The 27,510-nt window shown below is 39.6% G+C and overlaps 1 protein-coding gene and 1 non-coding gene across 8 annotated transcripts; one reads left to right on the plus strand and one right to left on the minus strand.

Annotated features, from left to right (window-relative positions):
* The first annotated feature begins 1,342 nt into the window (after nucleotides 1–1,342).
* LOC123507744 (solute carrier family 35 member C2-like) lies at nucleotides 1,343–19,548 on the plus strand. 7 transcript variants are annotated; one of them, XM_045260908.1, is made up of 10 exons: nucleotides 1,343–1,920; nucleotides 4,489–4,569; nucleotides 9,590–9,759; nucleotides 9,991–10,205; nucleotides 10,526–10,598; nucleotides 11,763–11,881; nucleotides 12,110–12,243; nucleotides 12,473–12,582; nucleotides 15,750–15,878; nucleotides 17,265–17,489. In XM_045260908.1, the coding sequence occupies exons 1-10, from the start codon at nucleotides 1,884–1,886 to the stop codon at nucleotides 17,433–17,435; spliced, it is 1,239 nt and encodes a 412-aa protein (XP_045116843.1). In that variant the 5' UTR covers nucleotides 1,343–1,883; the 3' UTR covers nucleotides 17,436–17,489. The 7 variants fall into 7 exon arrangements, with proteins under 7 accessions (XP_045116843.1, XP_045116845.1, XP_045116846.1 ...); XM_045260910.1 differs by having other exon boundaries at nucleotides 1,456–1,926; nucleotides 4,495–4,569; XM_045260911.1 differs by having other exon boundaries at nucleotides 1,456–1,920; nucleotides 4,495–4,569.
* A 5,710-nt stretch (nucleotides 19,549–25,258) lies between these two features.
* Nucleotides 25,259–25,332, minus strand: Trnav-uac. Its single transcript has one exon. It is a non-coding gene; the product is annotated as a tRNA-Val (tRNA).
* Nucleotides 25,333–27,510: the final 2,178 nt, after the last annotated feature.

Here is a 27,510-nt window from a genome sequence, read left to right on the forward strand (position 1 = left end):
TTAATGGAAATGCGGAATAAGTCTCTCTCTCTCTCTCTCTCTCTCTCTCTCTCTCTCTCTCTCTGGCATTATGTGTCATCACAGAGTAAGACGTGCAGGAGACCACTATAAATTCATAAAAGATAACCATTGTTTTCGCTACCTAGACGACACCAAGAATAATCTTGCAACACGCACGATTTACACCGCACACCATGCCCTCTCTGTAGCTTGATCATGGAGGCACAAGTATATATTAGACGTGTACTGTATAAATAGCAAATATTGGTTATCACAGAGCACAAGGGCATGCAGATACAGAGAAATGGGGAATGAAAAAGAATAGGAGAGAAAGAATACGTGAAGGAATGAAGGAATGAATGAAGTCAGTGAAAACAACGAATTTGTTTAACTAAGTACAGCAGTGTGTCCTTGAAGTCACAAAATGAAATTCTTGACGTTATATTTAGAGAAAGAATACGTGAATGAGTGAAAAAATGAATGAAGTCGGTGAATTGAAGTCAGAAAACGAAATTCTTGACGTTATATCTTACTAGGTTAGGTTAGCTTGATTAGGTTAGGTCAGGTTAGGTTAAGTTAGGTTAGGTTAGGTTATATTATGTTAGGTTAGGTACGTTCGACTGGATTTGATAATTTGGCTCACCTATCTAACTACAAGCAGTTACTCAAGCTTCTTCAGGGGTGGATAAGTTTAGGTTAGATAAAACTGTGTTGGTTTAGATTACACTAGACTGAGTCAAACTAGAACCTTTTTCCATTATGTATCTTATTCTATCCTTTTGGTGCTAGTTTTATTTTATCTATTTTTTTTTTTCCTAATGTAGGAAGGACATCAGACATGGGCAACAAAAAATAGTGGAAGGCGGCCCAGTTATACTTTGATTCACTGAACAAAAATAATAAAAAAAATAATTAATAACTTCATTAACTCTAAACAAACTAACTGAAAAGGGGAAAAAAACTGAGAAATATGGGATGATTAAAATTAACATCAAATAGCAACAGAAAATCAAATATACAACTCCAAAATATTGATGCACAGACTCAAGGCCACAGATGACGGAGACTCGCTCAAGCTCATACTCTGCCTGCAGCTTTTGTGTACAGCATTTCATCACTCAACCCATGAACACGCAGAATGAGACACAGCCAACACAGTACTCAACGTCTTTCTTATCAAACTATGAATAATTGACCAAGTTCTATTGTGTGTGTGTGTGTGTGTGTGTGTGTGTGTGTGTGTGTGTGTGTGTGTGTGTGTGTGTGTGTTTGCGCATGCGTGTGTATAAAGCCTCTATATTTGCAGCACACGTGTCCGTCCTGATAAAGTTGTATGCATGTGCCATGTGCTGCCTGCATGTGTGTCACTATTGGAGTGAGTGGCAGCTGATAGTTATGGCGCGGAGAGGTACCGGTTTACTAATTTCGTGCTTTTTTCCAATGAGATGACTCGCCGCCGCTCCTCTCCCAGTGACATGCTGGTGCACCTCTAGCGTGGATGGTGCGCTTGTGTTCCTTTCCCGCGTCCCTAACACTACAATAGAAGAGCGACAGACACAAACGTGACTTCTGTACATTGTTGGTGACGTGACTAAGACGGAGAAACTGATCGTCTATTGCTATATTTTTTTTTCTAATTCTACATACAAGTCTATGATGGTTGTGGTGGCGTTTGTGGTGTTTCATCAGTGATATTGTCATCCGGTTAAAGACTGGAAGTAAGAAGAGTGTTTGTCCTACTGTATCACGATTTTCCTCATTCTTTATACAATATTTCTAAGTGGATGGATGGATTCTGCTATAAAGAGTGATATACTACGAAGTGCCCGTGTAATAAAAGGAGTGAAGCATGAAACAAGATCTGGAAAGTCGTCACGCTTCCGATGTTTTTACGAAGAGCACTAATGAAGACTGTCACAGGTAAAGGTAACATCCATTTAATCATTTGTAAGTGTGCTTATGTTTATTGCCATGCATGTTTACTGTGTGTGTGTGTGTGTGTGTGTGTGTGTGTGTGTGTGTGTGTGTGTGTGTGTGTGTGTGTGTGTGTGTGTGTGTGTGTGTGTCATACTATCTTTCTCAAATATTATTGTTCACTGTTTTCTCAACCATGCGTGTGTGTCTCATATCATTAAAATTGTTTGCTTTTGGTGCCTGTCTCCATAGCTATCGTGTGTGTGTGTGTGTGTGTGTGTGTGTGTGTGTGTGTGTTTCATATAGTCATCCTCGCACAGTACACATCACACACATGACGGACACGGCTTGGTGTTTGTACCGGTTTCGCGGAAGTAACATGCGGATGTCAGCTACATTGTTTTTCTTCTAAATTATTTTCTTCATTACAGCTCCGTTAACCTTGAGAAGAAAAGTTTATATACACGCATGATATTGACTTTATGAACGCCAACCTCGCTATAACACACACACACACACACACACACACACCAGGATCAATGACGATCTATATCTACCCGTTATTAAGTCTGCCACGTGACAAGGGAAGTGGCTAGCCGCTGACTGCACACACACACACACACACACACACACACACACACACACACACACACACACACACACACTCCAGAGGGCATTACGTGAAAGTAGCAAGTCATGCTTAAAGGACAAGACTTTGAAGGTGTTACTCGATGGTGGGAAAGAAAGTGTCAGTAAAAAGTAATGGAAAACAATTGTAATTAAGAAAATGTATCATGCAAAAATAAGTAACAGTAATTTCATTTAGGAAAAAAGTAAAAGTAAAAGTAAAAGTAACAGTGGTTAGATTAGGTTAGGTTAGGCCCAAAATAGAAGTAAATTTATTCAATATGTTTGTTACTCTTTTCCTCTTACTTTCTTTTGCTTTTTCGGTACTTTTTTCGCTACTTTTTGTTTTTCCATTATATTTTTACATGTTATCTTTTCTTCCTGTTACTTTCTGTGGTGGAAGTTTGTTACTCAAGCTACGAAAGTGTTAGGAAAGCGAGCAGGCGACGAGGAGGGAACGAGGGAGAGGAGGTAAGGAAAGCAAGACAAGGTGAAGCGAGGCAGGTATGCGAGGACAGGGTGGTGGTGCATACAGTATGTTACTACTCGGACAGCTACTCATCACCATGGCCAAGCAAAGTTATTTCCCGGGCACAAAGCACAGGAGGCAAAATATATAAACTAGGAGAATTAATTGGAATTTTGAGTCTACGTTTGTAAAATCAGTGAATAGGAAATTAATACTATGGTAAACAGACCAAGTGTTCCTGAACTTTGAATAGAAATAATAACTTTCATGAGGAGAAAATCAACGAATTACTTAGCATACCTACCGAATTATTCAGTAACTAATTAACTGACTGAAAAATGTATTAATCATTTACCTAAATTGTTAGCTAAATAACCAACCAACCAAAAACCCACTCACTCACGAATGAACAAACTACCTGAACAAGCAAACCAGAAAATGATAGCAAAAATTCCCCACCGATGATTAATTCCTGCATAAAACTTGTGCAGAAAAAAGCAGATGAATTAGTAAGTTAAGTTTCTGAAAAGCAGCCGCTAATGGAGCGAGAGGACATTTGTGAGAAGAATATAACTATGCTATCATCACACACACACACACACACACACACACACACACACACTCTCTCTCTCTCTCTCTCTCTCTCTCTCTCTCTCTCTCTCTCTCAACCGAGAAGGCCCGAGTTCGAATCCCGGGCGCGACCAAGCAAATAGGTGAGCCTCTTAATGTGTAGCCCCTGTTCACCTAGCAGTAAGTAGGTACAGGATGTAATTCGAGGGGTTGTGGCCTCGCTTTCCGGTGTGTGGAGTATTTGGTGTGGTCTCAGTCCTACTTGACGATCGGCCTATGATCTCTGAAGTCGATCCGTAATGGGGAAGGCTGACTGGGTGACCAGCAGGCAACTATGAATGCACAGTCACTAGCAATCTCCATGCACAAGTGTTTGAGTCAGGGTGTGTGTGTGTGTGTGTGTGTGTGTGTGTGTGTGTGTGTGTGTGTGTGTGTGTGTGTGTGTGTGTGTGTGTGTGTACGATCAGTAGTTTCTTCCACTGAACAGCAAGGACACGTTAGTGCAATATAACCTCAAATCTAATGTTTCTCTTGTGTCTTGAAATATCGCATGTCTGATAATACATTGGATTCACGCACGTATTGTTGTTGTTGTTGTTGTTGTTGTTGTTGTTGTCGGTGGTGGTGGTGGTGGTGGTGGTGGTTATGGTTGTGGTGGTTTTGCATGTTGAGTTGTGTAATGGTATCATCGCAATTGCTGTAGGCATAGTGTGGCGTGTCGTTGTTGTTGTTGTTGTTGTTGTTGTTTTTGTTGTTCCTACTGTTAATGATAATTTATTGTTGTTATTGTTATTACTTTTCGTGGCGTTTTTATTCGTAGTGGATATGTTTGAAAGCCTTTTAACATGCAATCTCTCTCTCTCTCTCTCTCTCTCTCTCTCTCTCTCTCTCTCTCTCTCTCTCTCAAGGCACAGGTATTCTCAAACAGCAGAGAGTGAGGAGATATTCCGGCCTTCATCATCCCTACACATACCTCGCCTACAACCAAGGTTTGTTGAGAGAGAGAGAGAGAGAGAGAGAGAGAGAGAGAGAGAGAGAGAGAGAGAGAGAGAGAGAGAGAGAGAGTGTGTGTGTGTGTGTGTGTGATTATCTCCCTATACGATAAAAAAAAAAAGGTCAATTTTCCTCTCACTAGGAGTTTAATTCATAACAGATCACTGGTCACGGAGATAAGAAGCACGCTTATCAAACTTATCTCTTCATAGCACACGTGGCAACCAACTCCACCATTACCATTACCATTACCCCTGGAAAGACCATTGCTACTTGCTCCGATGGCTTGAAAACAGGTGTGGTATGTTATGGAGAGGCGGCCGAGCTTGTGACGTGAATGGATGTAATGATTCTCTTGTGAAGTAAAGGAAAGAGACATTAGGGGTGCTGGGAATTCCGTAGTTTACAAAAGGCTTATTTATATATAGTCTTAAGAGAGAGACGCTGCTCCACCCTCCCCTTGGTGATGATGTGTGGGTGCGGCAGTTTATGCGGGCCCACCACTACCACCACTATCTCTATTAACAGTAACAACAACAATAGCCATAACAGCACAGTGATAATAGTGTTCATTATCGTTCCAACATCAGTTGCTATGCTAGATGGACTTTGCCCTCCCTACATGTATATGAAAATGCGAAGAAAAATCGAGGCATTCTAAATATGATATGCCTGTGTCAGTTCCTTCTCTACCTCGTCCAGTTAGTCGCGTCCACTATGGTTGTTAATTAACGAAGCAAATAAATTGTTTAATCTTTAATTATACTGTAAGTACAGTAGTTTGACTCAAAGATTATATATTATATATATATATATATATATATATATATATATATATATATATATATATATATATATATATATATATATATATATATATATATATATATATATATATATATATATATATATATATATATATATATATATATATATATAATTTTACTTTTTATCTATTTACTTAAACATGACTAAGTTGTGAGGAGCGTTCAAAACCTTTTTGACAATATAATATATACAAACCCCTATGAAAAAATTCGGGAAGGTTTATCTATCACTCTGGGAAACTATATAGTGAGGGTCATGGCAGCGGTCACAGCGCAGTATACAGTACTACTTGCTGTATAAACCCGAGTAACCATGCATAGCGATCTACGGTACACCTTTGTATATTCATGATCAACCAGGGAGGTATATAAGTTACATCACACCAATATATTAACATTAGTAACAAACATATCTCACATCTAATGGAATAAACAAGTACTGACATGGTTTACGTGTCTGTTATGACATCACAAGTAAAGCAAAACCACAAGGGAAGTTTTCTCCTCTAAGTGACAGAACTGATTGAAAAATAAATAAAAGAAACCTATCGGGGAAGATAACAGGGAGAAAGTCAAAGAAAAGTAGGAGTGGGAAGTGGAGATAGATGTGGTGAGAAGGTTCAATGAATAAATAAACTGAAAAATATGACGAATCTTGTATCCCGAGAGAGAGAGAGAGAGAGAGAGTGTACGCCACTTAACGTAAACAAACCAGCGGTGGAGTGAAGCCGTCAGGGAAACTCGTGCCGTAAACCCTCTCTGCCCATTTCTGCCCATGTAGCGTTTGTAGAGGAAAAAGAACTCGCCCTCACGCTGATGTTCAGTGAGTAACGCCTTCAGGAATGTGGTGACTGTGTTGTGCTGACCCGTTAAGTTATGGTACACTCCTATCTAGGAACCGCTGACACGTATAAGGCGGAGACGAGTGATAGCAAGGGAACAGTGATATTTTGTACGTTTTCCAGTACCTATGCCTACCAAAATACTGGCAAATATTTACAAGTCTTTCCTCCCCATCATGACTAATCCCCTCAGCCCAGTGGTTCCTGAACTTTCCTGAGAATATCGCATGGAGGTCCCCCGCCTGCACCTCGTTCCAGAAAAAAAAAAAAAAATCCATCAAATATATATCAGTTCATTCACAAGTGAACACACAAATGAACAAACAAGGAACATAACTCAATTTAATGCCAAGGATGCATCTCTTTCTTCTCCACCAATTGATTGATGCCAGATTATCTTTTGTAAGGCAGTTTTTTTTTCTCAGAAATGAATGAATTTAATTTCACTAAAGATCACATATTATCCCAAAAGTGCTCACAACACCTGGAAGGCCTTTGCATACCACTAATGGTGCATGTGTCATAGGTTGGAAACCACTGTGGCCTAGCCAATAATAGCCAAGCACATGAAAAAAACTTCATAAACATTAAGTATAGCTAATGAATTTATTACCACAACATGTAGACATGTTATGCGTTACTGACAAGGATCAATAATAAACATTAACCAAAATATCTCTTTCAAAAAACACTAGCAATCATGTGCCAGTACCTGTGATAAATGTTTGAAATGTCAATGAAGGGGTATTCACATGTACACTCAAGGGTTTGGCTACATTAGGTTATGTTTTAAGTGCTGCTCTACTTGCTATTGACCTACTTTACTTTCCTACACAATCTTGAGACCCTTTGACTTCCAAGATCCTACAAGGCCAAGATTGAGATAGCATTGATGTAACATTTCCATTATTATCCAAGAGTTAAGTCAGATGAGGTTAAGTTTTAACGGATGCCTTCAGGAATGTACTGGTCTTGTTCTGCCAAGACATTTTTTTCTTGAATATGTTCAATCCGAGGACTCTTTGACATCCAAGATCATTAGAGGTTGGGATTAGGATAGTATTGAAGTTACTATAACTAGCATTTTCACGCAAGAATTAGTTTTAGATTACTTTAGTATGTTAAAACGAGACTTGATTATTTCATTAGCAAGACAACACTTGAAAAGTTATTCTTTAGTATCCAAAAATAAATATTGTCTGGACAGTTCGTTTGATTATGTTATATCTAAACAGTGTTCTCTCATTTATTGCGGGGTATGCATTCTTTATCCACCCGCAAAAGGTGAAAATCTGCAAAATAGGAACGCTATATATACTTCGCTATATAAGTAACATTTTAAACCTTTTTAAACCTCCCCACACGGTATCCGGTCATTTCGCCCACATGCCATTTCGCCACACTATGGAGTCATTTCGCCCACACCGTGGAGTCATTTCGCCCATGCTGTTAAGTCATTTCGCCCACTGTAGGATATACCTAACTAGGTAAAATACACACACCACTCTCTCTCTCTCTCTCTCTCTCTCTCTCTCTCTCTCTCTCTCTCTCTCTCTCTCTCTCTCTCTCTCTCTCTCTCATAATAGATTGAACTGGGACTGCCATAAAAATATTAAAAAAAAAGATAAGGTGACATAAAAATACAAGGAAACGAGGTAGGGGAGGAGTATGGGGAAGACGATCGGTAGTTTATGATGATGTCACAGCTGAAAAACATTGTAAATACTAACAAAAAAAAGTTAAGGATTAAACCAAATAAAAATTTAAAGAAATTGATAAGAAGTAAAAAATACAAGGAAATGAGGTAGGGATTAAATAACGAATAAACCAAATAAAAAATTTTAATCAGTCTATTCGCACCAACAATGACATTGAAGGCTGGCACAACCGACTAAACAAACGTGCTGCAGGTAGATGTAACCTTCAATTTTACCTCCTCATAAGCCTTCTACACAAAGAGGCTAAATTGACATCTATCTATATAAGGCTAGTATCCGAAAAAAAGCTAAGAAGGATCCAACGTAAAAAATATAGAGATTTACAAGGTAAAATATTTACCTTTTGGGAGGAACACGTGAGGGGTGAGCGATCCGCATACCAGCTGCTGAAAGCGTGTGCTCACCTGAATGGCCCAGTGCGCAGCTGAGCTGACTTGCATGTATACATTATGTACTGTAGCTTCTTTATTCTTTGTAACTACTTTTTGGTCTTTACTTTATGAATATTAGTTACATTTATTTAACTGTCTTTTGATAAAAGTCTCTATTTAATTCTTTGTAACTGATTTCTGAATCTTGCATGTATTCATCTATTTGTTAATAAAAATTCCTTTTTAATTCTTTGTCACCACTTCCTTATTCTTACATGTATGTATATATTTTTTTATAATTTTTTTTAATATATGTGGGCGAATTGACTCATATGTGGGCGAATTGACTTGTGGGCGAATTGACTTGTGGGCGAAATGACATGTGGGCGAAATGACCGTAATTCCCCCACACTATTACCAAACCTTCTTACCACTGTATAAACCTTCCCCACATTCTTATCAAGCATACTGTTGTAATAGTACTGGCGTGGATCACAGCGTATATGCGGGAAGTATCCGACAAGGAGGGATGCTGTGTTCCACTGGCCAGTCAGCTCCCAGGACACAGGAATGCATGCTCTTATTGGCCGGCTTTCAACTGTCAACCAATAGCATGCTGTATACGATCTTGTCTCGGAGCGTTAAGTGACGCCGTGGATCCCGAGATATAGCAAAAAATCTGCAGAAAGTATTTATATATATAACCCGCGAAACAGAGAGGCCGCAAATGTCAAACCACGAAATAGCAAGGGAACATTGTATTCCACCTGTCTTTACCCAAGCATGTGCTAATTGAGCCATTTTGAAAGGCGAAAAGAAATAGAAACTGATGCTTGAAAATTTCTTTAAGATATCTCGAGGGCTGACAACAATTAATATATAGTGTGAAATGGTTTGTTGAATGAGTTACATGTGCATCTGTTGAGACATTAGAAAGTTGTAAATTGGCATCATAGATTTTTTATTTTCTCTAATTTTTTAGGAAAATGTTTTACATTTTCATTGAAAAATGGAAATGTTGAATTCATAGATTAGGACAAAGGTCAAAACTATGTTGCCCATAGTTTCAAAAACTTCCAATATTGAATGTCCACAAATCACAAAAGTGACTTAAATGCTAGCCATCGAGCCAGGTGTTGTGCAAGAGCTACCTCAAGACATTTTGTGTGAGAACAGAACATGAGAATATCAGGATAGTTGTAAGAAGCCATCAGACCTACACATGGCAGTACCTTTATGTGTGTGATGTGTCCGGCAGGTCTTGTCAACATGACAGGACTGGAGGGAGCCGAGGGGCACCGGGCCAGGAGGAGGGGCGGCCGCCGCCTGGGACAGATCATCATCCATTGTATCAGGAGTCTGGTCCTCATCCTCACCTATTATGCATGTTCCATTGGCCTTACTTTTTATCAGAAGAGGTTATTTAGGGTGAGTATCCACTATATGTGTGCTGTTAATTTTCAAAAATTTGAAAATCTTATTTAATTTCCTCAGTATCTTATACCATTGGATGAGATGGTACCATATTTTCAATCTTGTTACTTAATACATCATGAATATTTCTTTACAGTAGCTATAGGAAGGCTGCTCACACTTTTTTTATTCATCTTCATAAATGGGAACATATTCTAATTTTTTTGTCCATGCCCTCTTTTACAGGACTTCAAATTTCCACTAACAGTAGTCATAGTGCATCTATTTATGAAATTTGTGTTAGCGGGGCTGTGCCGAGCCACCTACACCCTTGTCACGGGCATTCCACGAGTCATGCTCAACTGGGACGTGTACTGGAGGAAGGTGCTTCCCCCTGGAGCTGCTGCTGGCCTGGATATTGGCCTCTCACAGTGGTCCCTAGAGTTTATCACAGTGGCATTGTGAGTTGTTGCATATCTTAGGAAGTCCCATAATTGCTCTCATTATTAGTGGGAAGGATTTGCTTGTAATGAGTGATTTCAAGGATATTCAGCTCTTATTAGCACTTTACTGTTATGCATTAGAATTTCTTTGTCTACATATTAATCCTCATGCTGAAAAAACTATGATATTAAGCAAAATGGTAATTGTGATAACATATTCTTCAAAGAAATGATGAGCCATGATAATACTTTCAACTTATCCTCAGATCATCCATGCATTGCCAGTACACTTGCATGGTTGGGTGTACATATGTTTATCACTTCACTTTTATTTCCAGGTACACAATGTCAAAATCTACTGCACTGTTATTTATTCTGGCATTTGCTATTATTTTCAAGCTAGAAGAAATGGTGAGTCACAACCCAACCACTTCATTAAATATAATATTATACTTCAAAATGCTCTATAGTTATGTAGCTGATAAACATACTTTCCATCAACTTTTTAGAATTTTGTTTTTTTTTTATTTAAAGTCAATCCTTGTAGTAGGCAACAGAGGCTGTATGGCCCAAGAGTTAGATGTTATTTGTTACGCTTGATTATTTCATGTAAGATCATTTTATTCACTTCCTTCACTTATCACAAAGAGTTCTGAGGTTAAGCTGATATGTTCAAGAAAATATTTGAGTTTGTGCACCATACCATTGAAAATAGTCTCTTTAAGTTTTAATTTAACACTTCCATGCTACTGATACTACTGAGATGCATTCAGAAAGTCTTGTTCATGGAGTCTATGAAACACTTGTCAGAGTTTCCCTTATTGTGATCAAAATGGTGACACTTCAACTGCAGTCTCATCTTCAGGAAAAGTAAAGAAGCCACAAGGAACCAAATATGGTGAGCAGGACAGATGTGGAAGGGCAATAATACCATTGTGAGCATGAAACACATGAGGAAAGCTTAGTGAAAGAATTCATTGTCACAGAGCATTCATGTAGCTCTGCATCACATTTCAGGTCTTTTTCCACTGAATATTTTCCCTCAGCTTCCTCAGAATGTCATAGGGAATGAATTAACAGTGGACAGCCCCACAAATGTCAAAGAAAATAATAAGTGTGCTCTCTATCATGCTGCAGACCACTATATTCATTGGATGACCCATGACAAAGCATCCTCTCGCCAAACCACACAATGTTTGGATTTCTCAGACACACCATCATGATCACCTTTTTGCACCTGCCCCACTCAGCAGACCTTGTGTGTGAAACTGCAGCTGAAGGGACATCACTTTGACACTGGTGGAGAATCATTATGAATCAGATGCTTGACACAGTTCTAGGATGAAGCTTTCAATTCCTCATGCCTGTGTTAGGACTAGTGTATTACCACTCAAGGGAACAGTTTCAAGATGCTTTCTTTAACATACTATTCATATAAGAATGTTACTAGTTGCAGAATTTGTCATATAATCACTTATTGTTTATGAACAGTTAAAGATTTTCATCACATACTGTTCTACTTGAACTGTGCTAGAAACTCTATCAACTCTCATTTAATACCATTTAACTTTGCAGAGTTGTACTGTGGTGGTGCTAGTGGTGCTTATTGCAGGGGGTCTATTTCTCTTCACCTACAAGTACACCCAGTTTAACCTGTTTGGCTTCATCCTAGTCATCACTGCCTCTCTACTCAGGTACACATGGTTGCCATCTGAATGGAGATTTATAATATTCATAAAGTTTAGAAAGTTTTTTTTGTGTAAGGTGTTTGTTCCAGTACTTCTCTCCCTTCTAGTTGTCTTTCTCAACAGTTGAGATTTTAGTAAGTGCACCAGTACATTGATGAAAAGCAAAAAGTAAATATTGGGGTATGCATTGCACTCCTCTTAGTTGCACAACCCATACAGTCTTTCCTTCTGCAGCGGTTTGCGGTGGACACTTTCACAGCTGGTGATGCAGAAATCAGAGCTTGCCCTGAGCAATCCCATAGACATGGTGTATCACATTCAGCCATGGATGACAGTGGCACTGCTCCCTCTGGCTGTGATAATGGAAGGTGGGTTGGCACAAGCTTAAGATTGATGAAAGAATATTGCTAGCAGATTTTATGCCATTGTAACTGATATCAAAGGAATCTTTTTGATGACAATAATTTGCTGCTTTGAAATTATTATCAGTAAGTTTTCCTAATCATTACTTTACCCACAAAAATCAAAATCCATAACTGGGAGGCATTACATAAGTTCTTGATGATATGAAAGTTCCCTTGCTCTTCTTCCTGACAGGCACGGCGATAGCAGCAAGTGAGTATGGCTTTAAGTTCACGGACTCCAGTGATGCCATGTACATGTGGGGCAGAGTCATGTTTGGGGCTGTTTTGGCCTTTTTTATGGAGGTGAGTTTAAAAACTGGTTTTTCTCATTTTCACAATGTGAGAAACGCATGTCATGAAATTGTCAGACAGAGTCCATTCTTACTAATTCATTATTTCCACTGATGTCACATTCTGTATATCCTCACATAGGAATGAAGCAGAACTGCTTCTAAGATGCCTTGTCTGTGCCTTGTCTCACTCACTTTCATGCATTTCAAATCATACATTGCTACACTGAAAAACTTCATATCATGCATTGATATACTGAAAAATAAAGAAGTTATTCTAATCCTCTTGAGCAGTATCAATGTCAGTCATATATATACATTCACATTGTATAGAGGGAAGACAGCACAATATCATTGCAGGATATTCCGCATCATTTCTATTTCGTTCCATAAGTCACTCTGACTTTCTTTCCTTAAAATGAACATTAACAGACATTTTCTTAATCTCCTGCACTGTTGCACTTATGTTTGGGAAGATCTTCTTTTACTTAACCCATAGAGTTAACATTGCTTCTTATGGCTCACAATTCAGTAGTACCAGAATGAAGTAGAAATAGTTATTTTTTCATCAATTCCAGTAATGCTATTATAACAATACCCATACTGTATACAGTATATATGCACTTAATTTTGGTTACATTATTCACTAAACAAAAAACAACTTCTTGAGCTGGTTAGGTGAAGAGAAACATATTTATTTGCTTCAAGAACACTGCTGCTGGTGTATGGTTCAGTTCACACCAAGATAAGATATATAGCAGATATTATTGTCTGAGCTGATTAAGCTTTTTATATTTCTCTTCCTCTCATCCACCAATGACACTAGATACATGACAAGTAAAGTAGGAAACTGAAATGATAATTACAACTGAGCATCCTAATCATATTGTTGCCCATGCAATGTGAGACATTTTTCTTCCCTCCCTCCCTAGAAATGTTTGCCAAATATGAAGACTTGTTAAAAAAAAATACCATGAGAAAAGACCAACAGTAGAAAAGAAGAGAAACACCTATTCTTTTCATCATATTTTTCCTATAATATAAACTCCAATGTCCTCACCACCAGGTATAGGAATCTATATTACATCCAAAGTGAGAAAGACATGAACAATTTATATTTTCTTTGCTTTCTTCATTTAAACTTTACACTATTTTTTCTTGGCCTCTGTCTTAGATAAAACATTGTATACATGATAAAGATTTCAATCGCTAACAATTTAAAAATTGTTTGAAGGACACTTTTGATGTAAGCTCCCTTACACTGTAGGAAGGCCTACTCTGCATCCCTGCATGAACACTTGGGACAGAGTGAATTCACTGCATTACAGGAAAGGAGAATGGAATGTACTTATTTCATGACTTTATATGCTGGTGAAATAACTTTTTGTCATAGAAGGAAAGATGCTCAAAATGATTCCAAAATCTCAAGTTTTGCTGTGTATCATAACTGGGACATGTTATACATATATGTGTGTATAACTTGATTAATACCTCTGAAAAGAATGTTGTAGAACTCATAACATCACTAGCTAATGTATCAGTTCTCTACATCTGTATTTCAATAGCCGCCATATTTTGTGTCCTCCTTCCAACATTCTGCCTTGAACTCCGTTAAAGAAAAATATTGTCATACCAATCTTTAGAGCAACATGAAAACACTGAGAAATGGATCCAAGAGGGGAATAGAATGGCTAGAAGAGGCTGTCTGGGGAGCTGAACCAGATATGTCACTAGTTAGACCCCAGATAAGTCTTTGGTTGGCCTTGACTGTCCAGACCTTACAGTAGCAAGTGTCCACTATCTCTTGTATCTGTCTTGCTGTCTTGATCATCTATCTGTTATGTTATCTCTTTATCTCCCATGTTCTCTACATTCTGACCACCCCCACCACCACTACATATTCCTAACCTCCACATTACTCTACCCTTGATGTCAGTGCAGATTTAAAAAAGAAACCCAATTTGTGAATGCAATATAATAAACTTTTCAGTATGTCACAGCATTATTCATCTCACACCATGCACACTTGTCACCATTGCTATTATATGATTTCCTTTTGCTTTTTACTGCTCAAACAATAAACCAGTCAGATACTCATGCTTTCTAATGCAAGTTTGTTCACTAAGAGGACAATGAACAGAATCCCTGGTCATCCAAAACTCAAAGAAGGACAGAGTAGAAAAATTTATAAGCCAAGAGGAAATTTCTAGCAAAACCTCTCCCTTTGATATGAGTGACTCACTGCTGTGATCAATAATTTTTTTTATCTATTATTTAGCCTTGAATGCATGCTGTTTTGTTAGCAAGAAGCCTTAACCTGTGGTGTGTGTGTGTGTGTGTGTGTGAAACATTTCCTAATTCTGCTGTCTGGCTCCAGACGTTACCCTATGGAATGAGCTCAGAGCTCATTATTTCCGATCTTCGGATAGGCCTGAGACCAGGCACACACCACACACCGGGACAACAAGGTCACAAGTCCTCAATTTACATCCCGTACCTACTCACTGCTAGGTGAACAGGGGCTACACGTGAAAGGAGACACACCCAAATATCTCCACCCGTCTGGGGAATCGAACCCTGGTCCTCTGGCTTGTGAAGCCAGCGCTCTAACCACTGAGCTACAGTGTGTGTGTGTGTGTGTGTGTGTGTGTGTGTGTGTGTGTGTGTGTGTGTGTGTGTGTGTGTGTGTGTGTGTGTGTGTGTGTGTGTATTTACCTAGTTGTAGTTTTACAAGGCCTGGCCTTTATGCTCGTGTGGCCCCGTCTCCATATCTACACTTATCCAATTTTTCTTTAAAACTGTGTGTGTGTATGTGTGTGTGTGTGTGTGTGTGTGTGTGTGTGTGTGTGTGTGTGTGTGTGTGTGTGTGTGTGTGTGTGTGTGTGTGTGTGTGAAACATTTCCTAATTCTGCTTTATAGTATATGTTATTCATCCCTTTCAGTTTAGATGTGTTCCATTTGCCCTTGTTTTCACAGACACTTGTTATATTCAACTCCAGACTTACAATGTGTTACTGGTTCTTGTATTTGAGTCATTGTGGAACTGAGGGCAAAGTGCTCCAATTTTTATTACCAAACTTGAATAACCCTCAACTTACTAATAGAGAGGAAATAAGTAGTACTGAGCTAGTGTTGCATATGATACTTAAGTGTGTGATTTGTGTGATTTATATGTTGCAGGTATCAGAGTATCTGGTAGTTTGCTTCACCTCATCCCTCACATTCTCAATCGCTGGAGTGGCCAAAGAAATTATGACTCTCTCCTTGGCTGTATACATTTACAATGAACACCTTTCATACATTAATTTGGTAAGTTCCATACATCATTCTAAAACACTAACACACCTACGGTCATTTTGGTTTTGTTTCTGTGTCCAGTTATGGCATTTAGTGTCAGTCACACTATTTCCTACCACTATATGCTGCTGGTATGTATACAAATCATACACTTAAAAAAATTCATGAAAAGAAGCATTTTTGTGGGGTTATTCGATCACATCTCATGTAAGTAAAATTCTTCAAGACTTCATCAGCTAAGGAAGCACAATGACATGTGATATCTGCGACATACTTATTGATGTGGATGGTTGTGATTAAACCAATCAAATTATAATATTGACTAATTCCGACGTCGGAAAGTGCTGAAAAGCTGCCAGATTCGCCAGATAACTTAATTTAGCACATTCAACTCGGTATGCTGGAAAAAAAAATTTACGTCATATTTGTGCTATCAAAGTAATTAATTATTAGGAACATCTCTAATCAGCTTCACCAAGCACGGAGAACGTAATATGGCAAAACGAGCCAAAAATGGTTGGTTCATGGTCTCAGTTTTGGGACACTTCATCACCTTGAGTGAATTACATTATTTTCAGTAAGCAAGCACATTTCATTGGTTCAAGTTAATTAATTAGCAATCAAATCCAGAAAATGTGACGAATATCAAATAAACACGATGTTTTGATGCAAAATCCTTGTATGACTTCAGTGAAAGATTGTCCGTTCCGTATGTAAACAACATCAAGCAGGTTTCTACCTGCTCCCCACCGGTTATAGGCAAACAGTTCAGGGTCTGGATGCGATGCTGACGGTCCTTTGCACCAATCTATGAAGTGCTTTGAGCAGATAGCATGGTCCTTGGTAGCTCTCCACGTCGGGCCTCGTTTACATCGTGTCTCCCATAATCTTCTTCGAGCCGCGTCTTTCTTCCTGGGAAACACAGTCCATCCTTTCACGCCTTGGTTTTTCTTTTTTGATATAGAATTGCAGTCAGCTACAGCACATGTATAAACCGGCATTCTGTTCCAGCTCTAAGAACACTCCACACTAGGGTGACCAGATTTCTGAGACAAATTCTGGGGACATTTTCAGTTCAGGGAGGTAAAAACATGTAGTGTTTTTGCACTGGAAAAACTAAAACGAGGACACTATCCGTACCATTTCTAAACCAGCAATCAAAAGTTTCTCTCGCCTTATTTACCCAAGTTGCAAAGAAAAAAAAATCTCTACCTGATGAAATATCTGAGATCATGAACACCCATTAGCTGTTAAAATGTGTCCGCCATACACTTCACCGTCTTCACGGAAACTAAGGCCTTCTCCTTATTCTTGACATTCTAAAAGAGTAATGATAAAAGGACATAATTATCATAATCAAAAGGAGTAGTTTTTTTAACGCATCAAGTGATCTTTCAGTTACAGAAAACCGGGGACAGCAGTAGCCGGGGACAGGTCACTGAAATTGGGGACTGTCCCCGGAAACCGGGGACGTCTGGTCACCCTACTCCACACAAGCTACCAAACAACCGCGGGCCGCGGGGTTGTTTTGGTGTTTTGAGAGGACTCGGTGTTCCTGAGTTCAGTTAGTCTTTTCGGTTTGATATGCCTTCGGCCACAAAAATGTTGCTCTACCAAGATTATTACAGAATATATTCCTTTGTAATATTTAGAGGAGAAACAGTGTTCTCTGTTGAACTATATGAAAAATGTTTCAAACCAAATATGTAGTTTATTTATACCATGTGGGCTTTACACGGGAATTTATGGGCTAAAGGGGATACTTTTTGGGGTACCTCCTATCTGAAAGTCCACCCGCTAGGAAACCGTTGCCTTGAGTGAGGAAGCCCAACCTACACTCGGACCGTGGACAGGTTTCGAACCCGTGCACTTGGAGACCCCTCGGATCCCAAAGCACGCATGGTTCCACTGTACCACAGTTGAGACTAGTAAAAAATGCGAGAGCATTGAAACCGCGACTGTGAGTATTAAGCTTATAATAACAGTTTTGTAGAGTGTGTATTACCAGATCATATGGATAATGTTAGGATAAACACTTGGAATTAATGTTTTGCAGTACAAAGACTCAATACCTCAAGATTTATTATGATATGAATTTAAGAATGTGGGTCTCTTGCGAGCTGGCTGGCTGTATACCGAGTCGCGTATTAAAACAGCCAGCGATCAATGGCAACCCAAGAATATCTGACGTCGGGAATTGAGAAAGCAAACAAAATATGTAATTACAACACAAAATATCCTCAGAAACAACTACCCTTCTTACTTGTGGCACATCATACACAAGAAGATACAATTAGGTAGGTTTAGCTGTATGACTCATAAAACAACATTGGCTTGCTTTACACAAGTAGTTTTCACATGAATTGTTTAAAATGACCAGTTATTTTGACTATAAAAACATAAGTACAATCATGTTATTGCTTTATCTTTTATTGTTAATATTAAGATTAACAGATTAGGAAAGATTGCAGGGATTAATATTATTCAGTTTCAATGTACTTCTTTAAATTCAAAGGCAAAATAGTAATGTTTAACAGATCAAATCCCCTGACCCTAATTTTCCTATACATAGTTTGCAGTTTTCTTTTACATGATCCCTGTTTACAAGATGCTTGGAAATTATATCTCTTATAAACCAAAAGTCATTAGTATAGCGCACCTTTGCATGTCTGAACACCCTTTCTGTACCCTAACATGCTGCCACACACAGGCTGGCTTGGTGCTGTGTATCATCGGCATCACCCTCCACGTGGTGATGAAGGCCCTCCATCCCCCAAAGACCCTACCGCACCCACCCCTCACCCCCACCGACTCCCATCAGAAGGTCCCACTGCTTTCTGACACCGATGGAGAGGAACACGAGCTCTTCTCCCGGTAGTGTGAATTTGTATCATGTGTTTGAGGTGAATCTTCCCAGTGGGTGTTTTTGTACATGAGTTTTCTCTCCACTGTGAACTTGTTACATTGAGACAGACTTTTCAACATGTATTGTTTGTGATATTAGGTGACTGTATTTTTTTAATGTAGTTCAACATGAGGTGTTCATGGTTATTATTTTATTTCATTTTTGCTTGTTTTCTGTCATGTGATGAGGAACAAATACAATATAACATGGTGATGAAGATCTTTGATAGTGTTACAGTTTTGTATTATGAAACATTGCATAAGCAAACATTTCATTTGCAATTCCTAGTCATCCTCTGTACATTTTGATAAAAAAAACTTATTCTATAAACTTTGTAATCTTTCATGCACAAAGACAGTGGTATTAAAAGTACGTATTACATTACATAAGAAGAAATTTTAAAAGTAATGTCAGTTTTTGGCCATCCCAGTATTTCATGGAAACAAATAAGTAATGAGCTCTGAAATTAAGTTAAAAAAATAAATAATAATTATTTGAATGTACAGAGATTGCCAGAAATCAGGTTTCACTGTGCAGCAGGATGGTGCCTCTACTCTTGCCATTATGGTTGTGTGATATGAAGTACTTCCTGTATGCTGAGGCAAATCAGTAATGAAAGGAAGGCATATATCTATTTGGTTATAAGGAAGGCTCTTTACTGACTTAGGAAGGCTGAATATCAGCTCTGAGTACACATGGCACACTGTATGGTAATCACCATTGCTCATCAGGTTGTTTATATAAGAGATTGCCAAGACTGGAGGAGATCAGGACATACACAAAGCAATTAATTCTTATTTGCAGTAAGGTAATCGTGGATCATACTATGTTCAGAATAGGGCAGTTTCATGCACTAGTTTGATGAATACTCACAGAAAGGTCATCAAATCCTTCAGCCTCTTTTCACACACACACACACACACACACACACACACACACACACACACGGCCCGGTAGCTCAGTGGTTAGAGCGCTGGCTTCACAAGCCAGAGGACCGGGGTTCGATTCCCCGGCCAGGTGGAGATATTTGGGTGTGTCTCCTTTCACATGTAGCCCCTGTTCACCTAGCAGTGAGTAGGTACGGGATGTAAATCGAGGAGTTGTGACCTTGTTGTCTCGGTGTGTGGTGTGTGCCTGGTCTCAGGCCTACCTGAAGATCGGAAATAATGAGCTCTGAGCTCGTTCCGTAGGGTAACGTCTGGCTGTCTCGTCAGAGACTGCAGCAGATCAAACAGTGAATTACACACACACACACACACACACACACACACACACACACACACACACACACACACACACACACACACACACAGATAAAAATATCTTAAGGTGAGCTATGAGTGTGTTTTCCAAGATCTGGGGGAATTTGGAAGCAAAAACACATCTATGCCCAAGCATTCCAAATAAGGAACTGTCTACCTCTATAGCCACTGTGAAACAGTTGAAGCATGCATGACATCATCCAACTTCACAGAAACTCGCAAGGTTTAATGAAAATACATTTTTATTGTTTCATTTGTCATGGTGATTGATGTTTCCATTTTCTTGGCATGGAGCCTTACACTAGTAATTACTGCTGTTACATTGGAGGTTTTACATTATCTGATGATTGATAATTAGTATTCATTAAACTGCTTAGTCTTCAAGATCTTCCTGCCACCAGTACCACTGTGCAACAGACTGCCATATGAAGACAATGCTAACTAGCAATGTTTTCCCATGTGATGTTCATAAGAAGTGTCTGATACTCAAATGACTTCAATAGGATGAAAAGTTGTACCATTTTCTCTCACTACTGAATGCCACTGCTTGGTGACATGCAAAGGATATTTGCTCTCTGATGGCCTCACTGCCTTCAATGAAAGTCTTCCCATATAAGCTCAGAGATTTATCCTAGTGATTAGTCTTTTTTTTTTTTTTTTTTTTTTATACTGTTGTTATCGATGATTATTTCTTATCCTCAGTTTAATGTGTGTATCCAGTTTTGTTGAAAGTTTCTTGGTACTGTACTGTCTTATCTTTTTTATTGTCATAGAAATGTTTGGTTAAAGTTTTTTTTTTTTTTTTTACATTACAAGGGCACTGGCCAAGGGAAAACAAAGTGTTGGAAAAAAAATCCCGCTGGTTGCCAGGCCCTGTTAAGAGGAAAGTAGAGAAAAAACAAAAAAATCTAAAAGGAGGGTCCAGTTAACGTAAGAGGTGTCTTGACACTCCTCTTTTGAAAGAGTTTAAGTCATAGGCAGGTGGAAATACAGACACAGGTAGAGAGTTCCAGAGTTTACCAGTGTAGGGAATGAAGGAGTGAAGATACTGGTTAACTCTTGCATTAGGAAGATGGACAGAATAGGGATGAGAAGAAGTAGAGAGTCTTGTGCAGCGAGGCCGCAGGAGGGGAAGGCATGCAGTTAGCAAGTTCAGAAGAGCAGACAGCATGAAAACAGCGGTAGAAGACAGATAAAGATGCAACATTGCGGCGGTGACTTAAAGAATCAAGACAGTCAGTTAGAGGAGAAGAGTTGATAAGACGAAAAGCTTTAGATTCCACCTTGTTTAGTAAAGCTGTGTGTGGATCCCCAGACATGAGAGCCATACTCCATACACGGGCGGATAAGGCCCTGTACAGAGCAAGCAGCTGGGAGGGAGAGAAAATGGACGAAGACGCCACAGGACACCTAACTTCTTGGAAGCTGATTTAGCAAGAGTAGAGATGTGAAATTTCCAGTTTAGATTTTTAGTGAAGGATAGACCGAGTGTGTTTAATGTAGAGGAGAGGGGAAGTTGAGTGTTATTGAAGAAGAGAGGATAGTTGTCTGGAAGGTTATGTCGAGTAGATAGTTGTAGAAATTGAGTTTTTGAGGCATTGAACAAAACCAGGTTTTCTCTGCCCCAATCAGAAACAAGTGAAAGATCAGAAGTTAGGCGTCCTATAGCATCTCGCCTTGAGTCATTTAATTGTTGTTGGGTTGGGCGTCTGTTGAACGCTGTTGAATAATGCAAGGTGGTATCATCAGCATAGGAGTGGATAGGGCATTGAGTCAGATTTAGGAGATCATTGATGAATAATAGAAAGAGAGTGGGTGATAGGACAGAACCCTGTGGAACACCACTGTTGATAGTTTTAGGGAAGAACAGTGACCGTCTACTACAGCAGCAATAGAACGATCGGAAAGGAAACTGGAGATGAAGGTACAGAGAGAAGGATAGAATCCGTAGGAGGGTAGTTTAGAAATTAAAGATTTGTGCCAGACTCTATCGAAGGCTTTCGATATGTCAAGGCCGACAGCAAAGGTTTCACCGAAGTCCCTAAAGAGGATGACCAAGATTCAGTTAGGAAAGTAAGAAGATCACCAGTAGATCTGCCTTTACGGAAACCATACTGGCAATCAGAGAGAAGGTTGTGAGCTGATAGATGCCTCATTATCTTCCTATTAAGGATAGACTCAAAGGCTTTAGAAAGGCAGGAAATCAAAGCTATAGGGCGGTAGTTAGAAGGATTGGAGTGGTCACCTTTTTAGGGACAGGTTGAATGTGAGCAAACTTCCAGCAAGAAGGATAAATAGAAGTAGAGAGACACAGATGAAAGAGTTTGACCAGGCAGTGAGCGAGTTCGGAAGCACAGTTTTGAGAACAACAGGAGGGACTCCATCCGGACCGTAAGCCTTCCGAGAATCAAGGCCAGAGAGGGCCAGGAAAACGTCTTTATAAAGAATTTTAATTTTAGGGATGAAGTAGTCAGAGGGTGGAGGAGTAGGAGGAATATGCCCAGAATCATCCAAAGTTGAGTTGGTAGCAAAGGTTTGAGCGAAGAGTTCAGCTTTAGAAAAGAAGAGACAGCTGTAGAGCCATCTGGATGAAGTAAAGGAGGAAAGACGAAGAAGTAAAGTTGTTAGAGATATTATTGGCTAGATGCCAGAAATCTCGAGAGGAGTTAGAATTGGAAAGACTTTGACATTTTCTATTGATGAAAGAGTTTTAGTAAGTTGGAGAATAGATTTGGCATGATTACGGGCAGAAATATATAGGGCATGAGTTTCAGCAGTTGGATGGCTACGGAACCGTTTGTGAGCCGCCTCTCTATCATTGACAGCACGAGAACAAGCAGAGTTAAACCAAGGCTTTTTAGCTTTAGGGTTAGAGAAAGTATGAGGAATGTATAGCTCCATGCCAGAGATAATCACCTCTGTTATGCGCTCGGCACAAAGAGAAGGATCTCTGACATGAAAACAATAATCATCCCAAGGAAATCAGAATAGTACTGCCTTAGTTCCTCCCACTTAGCAGAGTTAAAATGCCAGAAGCACCTCCGCTTAGGCGGGTCCTGAGGCTGCACTGGAGTGATAGAACAGGTAACGGAAATTAGATTGTGGTCGGAGGAGCCCAACGGAGAGGAAAGTTTAACAGAGTAAGCAGAAGGGTTGGAGGTTAGGAAAAGATCAAGAATGTTGGGCGTGTCTCCAAGGCGGTCAGGAATACGGGTAGGGAACTGCACTAGCTGCTCTAGGTCATGAAGGATAGCAAAGTTGAAGGTTTGTTCACCAGGTTGGTCAGTGAAAGAAGATGAAAGCCAAAGCTGGTGGTGAACATTGAAATCCCTAAAATGGAGATCTCAGCAAAGGAAAGTGAGATAAGATGTGCTCCACCTTGGAAGTCAAATAGTCAAAGAATTTTACATAGTCAGAGGAATTAGGTGAGAGGTATACAGCACAGATGAATTTAGTTAGAGAGTGACATTGAAGTCTTAGCCAGATGGTAGAAAATTCTGAAGATTCAAGATTGTGGGCACGAGAGCAAGTGGTGTCGTTACGCACGTATGCGCAACATCCAGCTTTGGATTGAAAATGAGGATAGAGCAAGTAGGAGGGAACAGAAAAGGGCTGCTGTCAGTAGTCACAGACAACTGTGTTTCGGTTAGGAAGAGAAGATGAGGTTTAGTAGAGGAGAGGTGGTGTTCCACAGATTGAAAATTAGAACGAAGGCCACGAATGTTGCAGAAATTGATAGTGAAAGTATTAGATGAAGTGTCAAGACACCCAAGGTCGACAGCAGAGGGCAGTCCGACCTGGGGACATTTATGGTCCCCTCCCCAGAGGGGGACTCCGAGGCAGGGCGTGGTGAAGCCATTATTAAATTTTGATTTGAAGAGAGTGTAAAAGTGTAAGGTGTTGTAGTGTAGTGTAGGAAGTAGTAGAAGTTGTCTTTAGAGGGCAGGCTGCAGCTGCTCAATTGTATAAATGAGACCACAAAGGGAACCGGGAAGAGAGGACACGGGGAATCACTCAGTCTGCAGCACTGCCTACATCCCCGTAAGTACCTCTCCTGGAGTATTCCACCGGGCGGCAGGTGACTACTGCCTACTCCTACATATTTCCATGTACAAGGATGAATATTTAAGAATTTTCTTCATTGTAATTACAATCCATATCTTAGAACTATTGGAACACAGCTTACTCTAACCTTTCAGTATTCTATTGATGTATTACATGTATGTTAATCATGGAAGGAGTAATTTTCAAGTTGCAACATCCTGCAAATGGCTCAGACCAGCAGCCACCAGTGGACCAAGGATGGTCATCAGTTAAGTTTTGCTTTTATATTCTGAATCAAGTGAGTGAGGAATGTGCTCCCACATTTCTACCTGTATTGTTATGCCATGAGCACTGAACATTTCTTGACTGATGTTTCAATCTCAAGCATTCCCATACTAGTGTGCATAATATTGTCCTACAAAGAACTATTTATTTACATTACTTTCTTCATTACTTCAAAGATGTCAATAATAACACTTCAGTATTTTTATATTATTGAAACTGGTTTCTTAAAAGAAAAACTGACATGTACAAGAAACCATAATACTAGTCTAACACTACAAATATTCTTTTATTGTCAACTCCTTGGTATTTCAGTCTGTTTTAGTGGCTGAGTGGACAGTGTTTCATTGTTTGATCTACTGCAGTCTCTGAAGAGACAGCCAGACGTTACCCTACAGAATGAGCTCAGAGCTCATTATTTCCGATCTTCGGATAGGCCTCAGACCAGGCACACACCACACACCGGGATAACAAGGTCACAACTCCTCGATTTACATCCCATACCTACTCACTGCTAGGTGAACAAGGGCTACACGTGAAAGGAGACACCCAAATATCTCCACCCGGCCGGGGAATCAAACCCCGGTCCTCTGGCTTGTGAAGCCAGCCAGTGTGTGTGTGTGTGTGTGTGTGTGTGTGTGTGTGTGTGTGTGTGTGTGTGTGTGTGTGTGTGTGTGTGTGTGTTTCACTGTTTGATCTGCTGTAGTCTCTGACGAGACAGCCAGACATTACCCTACGGAACGAGCTCAGAGTTCATTATTTCCGATCTTCGGATAGGCCTGAGACCAGGCACACACCACACACCGGGACAAGGTCACAACTCCTCGATTTACATCCCGTACCTACTCACTGCTAGGTGAACAGGGGCTACACATGAAAGGAGATGCACCCAAATATCTCCACCCGGCCGGGGAATCGAACCCTGGTCCTCTGGCTTGTAAAGCCAGCGCTCTAACCACTGAGCTACCGGGCGTGTGTGTGTGTGTATTCACGGTCACCTGCTGGTCACCCTATTACACAGCGAGTTCAGACCTCATAGACCAATCTTCAGGTAGGATTGAGATCACACCACACTCCACACACTGGAAAAGCAAGGCCACAACCCCTTGAATTACATTCTGTACCTACTTGCTGCTAGGTGAACAGGGGCTACACATTAAGAGGCTTGCCAAGGACTCGAACCCAGGCCTTCTTGGTTGCCAGCCAAGTGTGCTAACCACTACACTACACTGTGTGTGTGTGTATTCACCTAGTTGTATTCACCTAGTTGTAATTTTACAGGGCCTGGGTATCATACTCGTGTGGCCCCGTCTCCATATCTACACACATCCAACTTTCCTTTAAAACTATGCACACTCCTTGCTGACACCACCTCCTCACTCAAACCATTCCACACCTCCACACATCTTTGTGGGAAACTATATTTCTTCGCATCCTTCAAGCATATTCCCTTGGCTATCTTTTTACTATGCGATCTTGTAGTTCTATTTAAGTTTTCCTCTCTCAACATCATTTGCTCATTATCCACTTCATCCAGTCCGTTCAACAGTTTATAAACCTGTATTAAATCTCCTCTTTCTCTTCTTTGTTCCAAGGTAGGCAAATTCATTTCTTTTAATCTCTCCTCATAGGTCATTTCTGCCAATTCCGGAACCATTTTTGTTGCCATTCTCTGCAATCTCTCCAACTTCCTTATATGCTTCTTTTTATAAGGGGACCAAACCACTCCAGCATATTCCAATCTTGGTCTAATTACCATACTAATTAATTTCTTCATCATATCTTTATCCATATAATGGAAGGCTAATCCAATATTTTTATCAAATTATACGTTTCTCCAAACATCTTATCAATATGAGCCTCAAACTGCCCATGGTCTTGTATTATCACTCCCAAATCCTTTTCCTTTTCCACCTTTTTCAACACTACTTCTTCACCCATCTTATATGACCCTCTTGGCCGTCTTCCACTCTTCCCCATCTCCATCACATGACTTTTGCTCAGATTAAATTCCATTTGCCACCTCTTGCTCCACTCCCAAATCTTATCCAGGTCTGCCTGTAAAATTTCACAATCTTCTTCACTCTTCACACACCTACACAACTTCGCATCATCTGCAAACAAATTAATATAACTGTTTACTCCTCTGGCATGTCATTAATATATACAAGGAAAAGTATTGGTGCCAGCACTGAGCCTTGTGGGACTCCACTCTCCACCACCAACCAGTCCGACTTTGCATCCCTTATTACTGTTCTCATCTCCCTCCATCTCAAGTAGTTTTCCATCCACTTTAACACTTTTCCTTTCAGTCCTCCATAAATCTCTATTTTCCATAACAGTCTCTTGTGAGGTAGGTACCTTGTCAAAAGCTTTCTTTAAATCCAAATATACACAATCCATCCATCCCTCTCTCTCTTGTATTTTGTCAACCACTCTTGAATAAAAGCTCAGTAGATTTGTTACACATGACCTCCCTTTCCTGAAGCCAAATTGATGATCCGATAATAACTTATGATCCTCCAGGATCATAAGTTATTATCACACACATAAGTGTGTGTGTGTGTGTATGTGTGTTTTGAGTTGGTGAATGTTTAAGTATTAATCATTCACTAAACTAGCTATTCTTCATTTTTGAATCATGTGAGAAATGAATAAATAAAAAGGAAAACCATAGTAGTAAAAAAAACTGATCATACCAGTTAACTAAATATTAAAAAGAGAAACAAATGCACTTAATCAAGTAAGAGCACCTAAAATAGGAAATTGTTCAAAATCAGGAAGTAGGAAGCAGAAAAGCACAATGATACAGCTTATGGTCTCAGTGTAAGGCAGAGCCAACACACACTGGAATGATTCACAAAGAACACAAGAAAAGTACAAAAGGAAATGGCTTCTAGGTCAACATATGTCATAAAGAACCTCTGACAGTACAGTGCAGAACAAACTACAGAAAGCATCCACACTAGTAATAGTAAAATATTAGACAATGACATATAGTAGTGACTTTGCAACCTTATATGGTTCCATCTACATTCATTAAAGTTTAATGGTAATAAAGGACAAAGACAAATAAATAAGTAAAAATATGAAATATAGAATTCATAGTTAGATTGCTGAGGTGATCATAAAATATAGTTTAGGAAGGACT

The sequence above is a fragment of the Portunus trituberculatus genome, chromosome 23, assembly GCF_017591435.1.
Source record: "Portunus trituberculatus isolate SZX2019 chromosome 23, ASM1759143v1, whole genome shotgun sequence".
Taxonomy (NCBI): domain Eukaryota; kingdom Metazoa; phylum Arthropoda; class Malacostraca; order Decapoda; family Portunidae; genus Portunus; species Portunus trituberculatus.

Excerpts from the sequence above, each read along its gene's own strand:
- LOC123507744 (XM_045260906.1), top strand. The coding sequence starts at position 1,884 with ATGTTTTTACGAAGAGCACTAATGAAGACTGTCACAGGTAAAG. Across the intron at positions 4,570-9,589 it reads ATACCTCGCCTACAACCAAG|GTCTTGTCAACATGACAGGA; the intron begins GTTTGTTGAGAG and ends TGTGTCCGGCAG. Across the intron at positions 11,882-12,109 it reads ATCACTGCCTCTCTACTCAG|CGGTTTGCGGTGGACACTTT; the intron begins GTACACATGGTT and ends TTCCTTCTGCAG.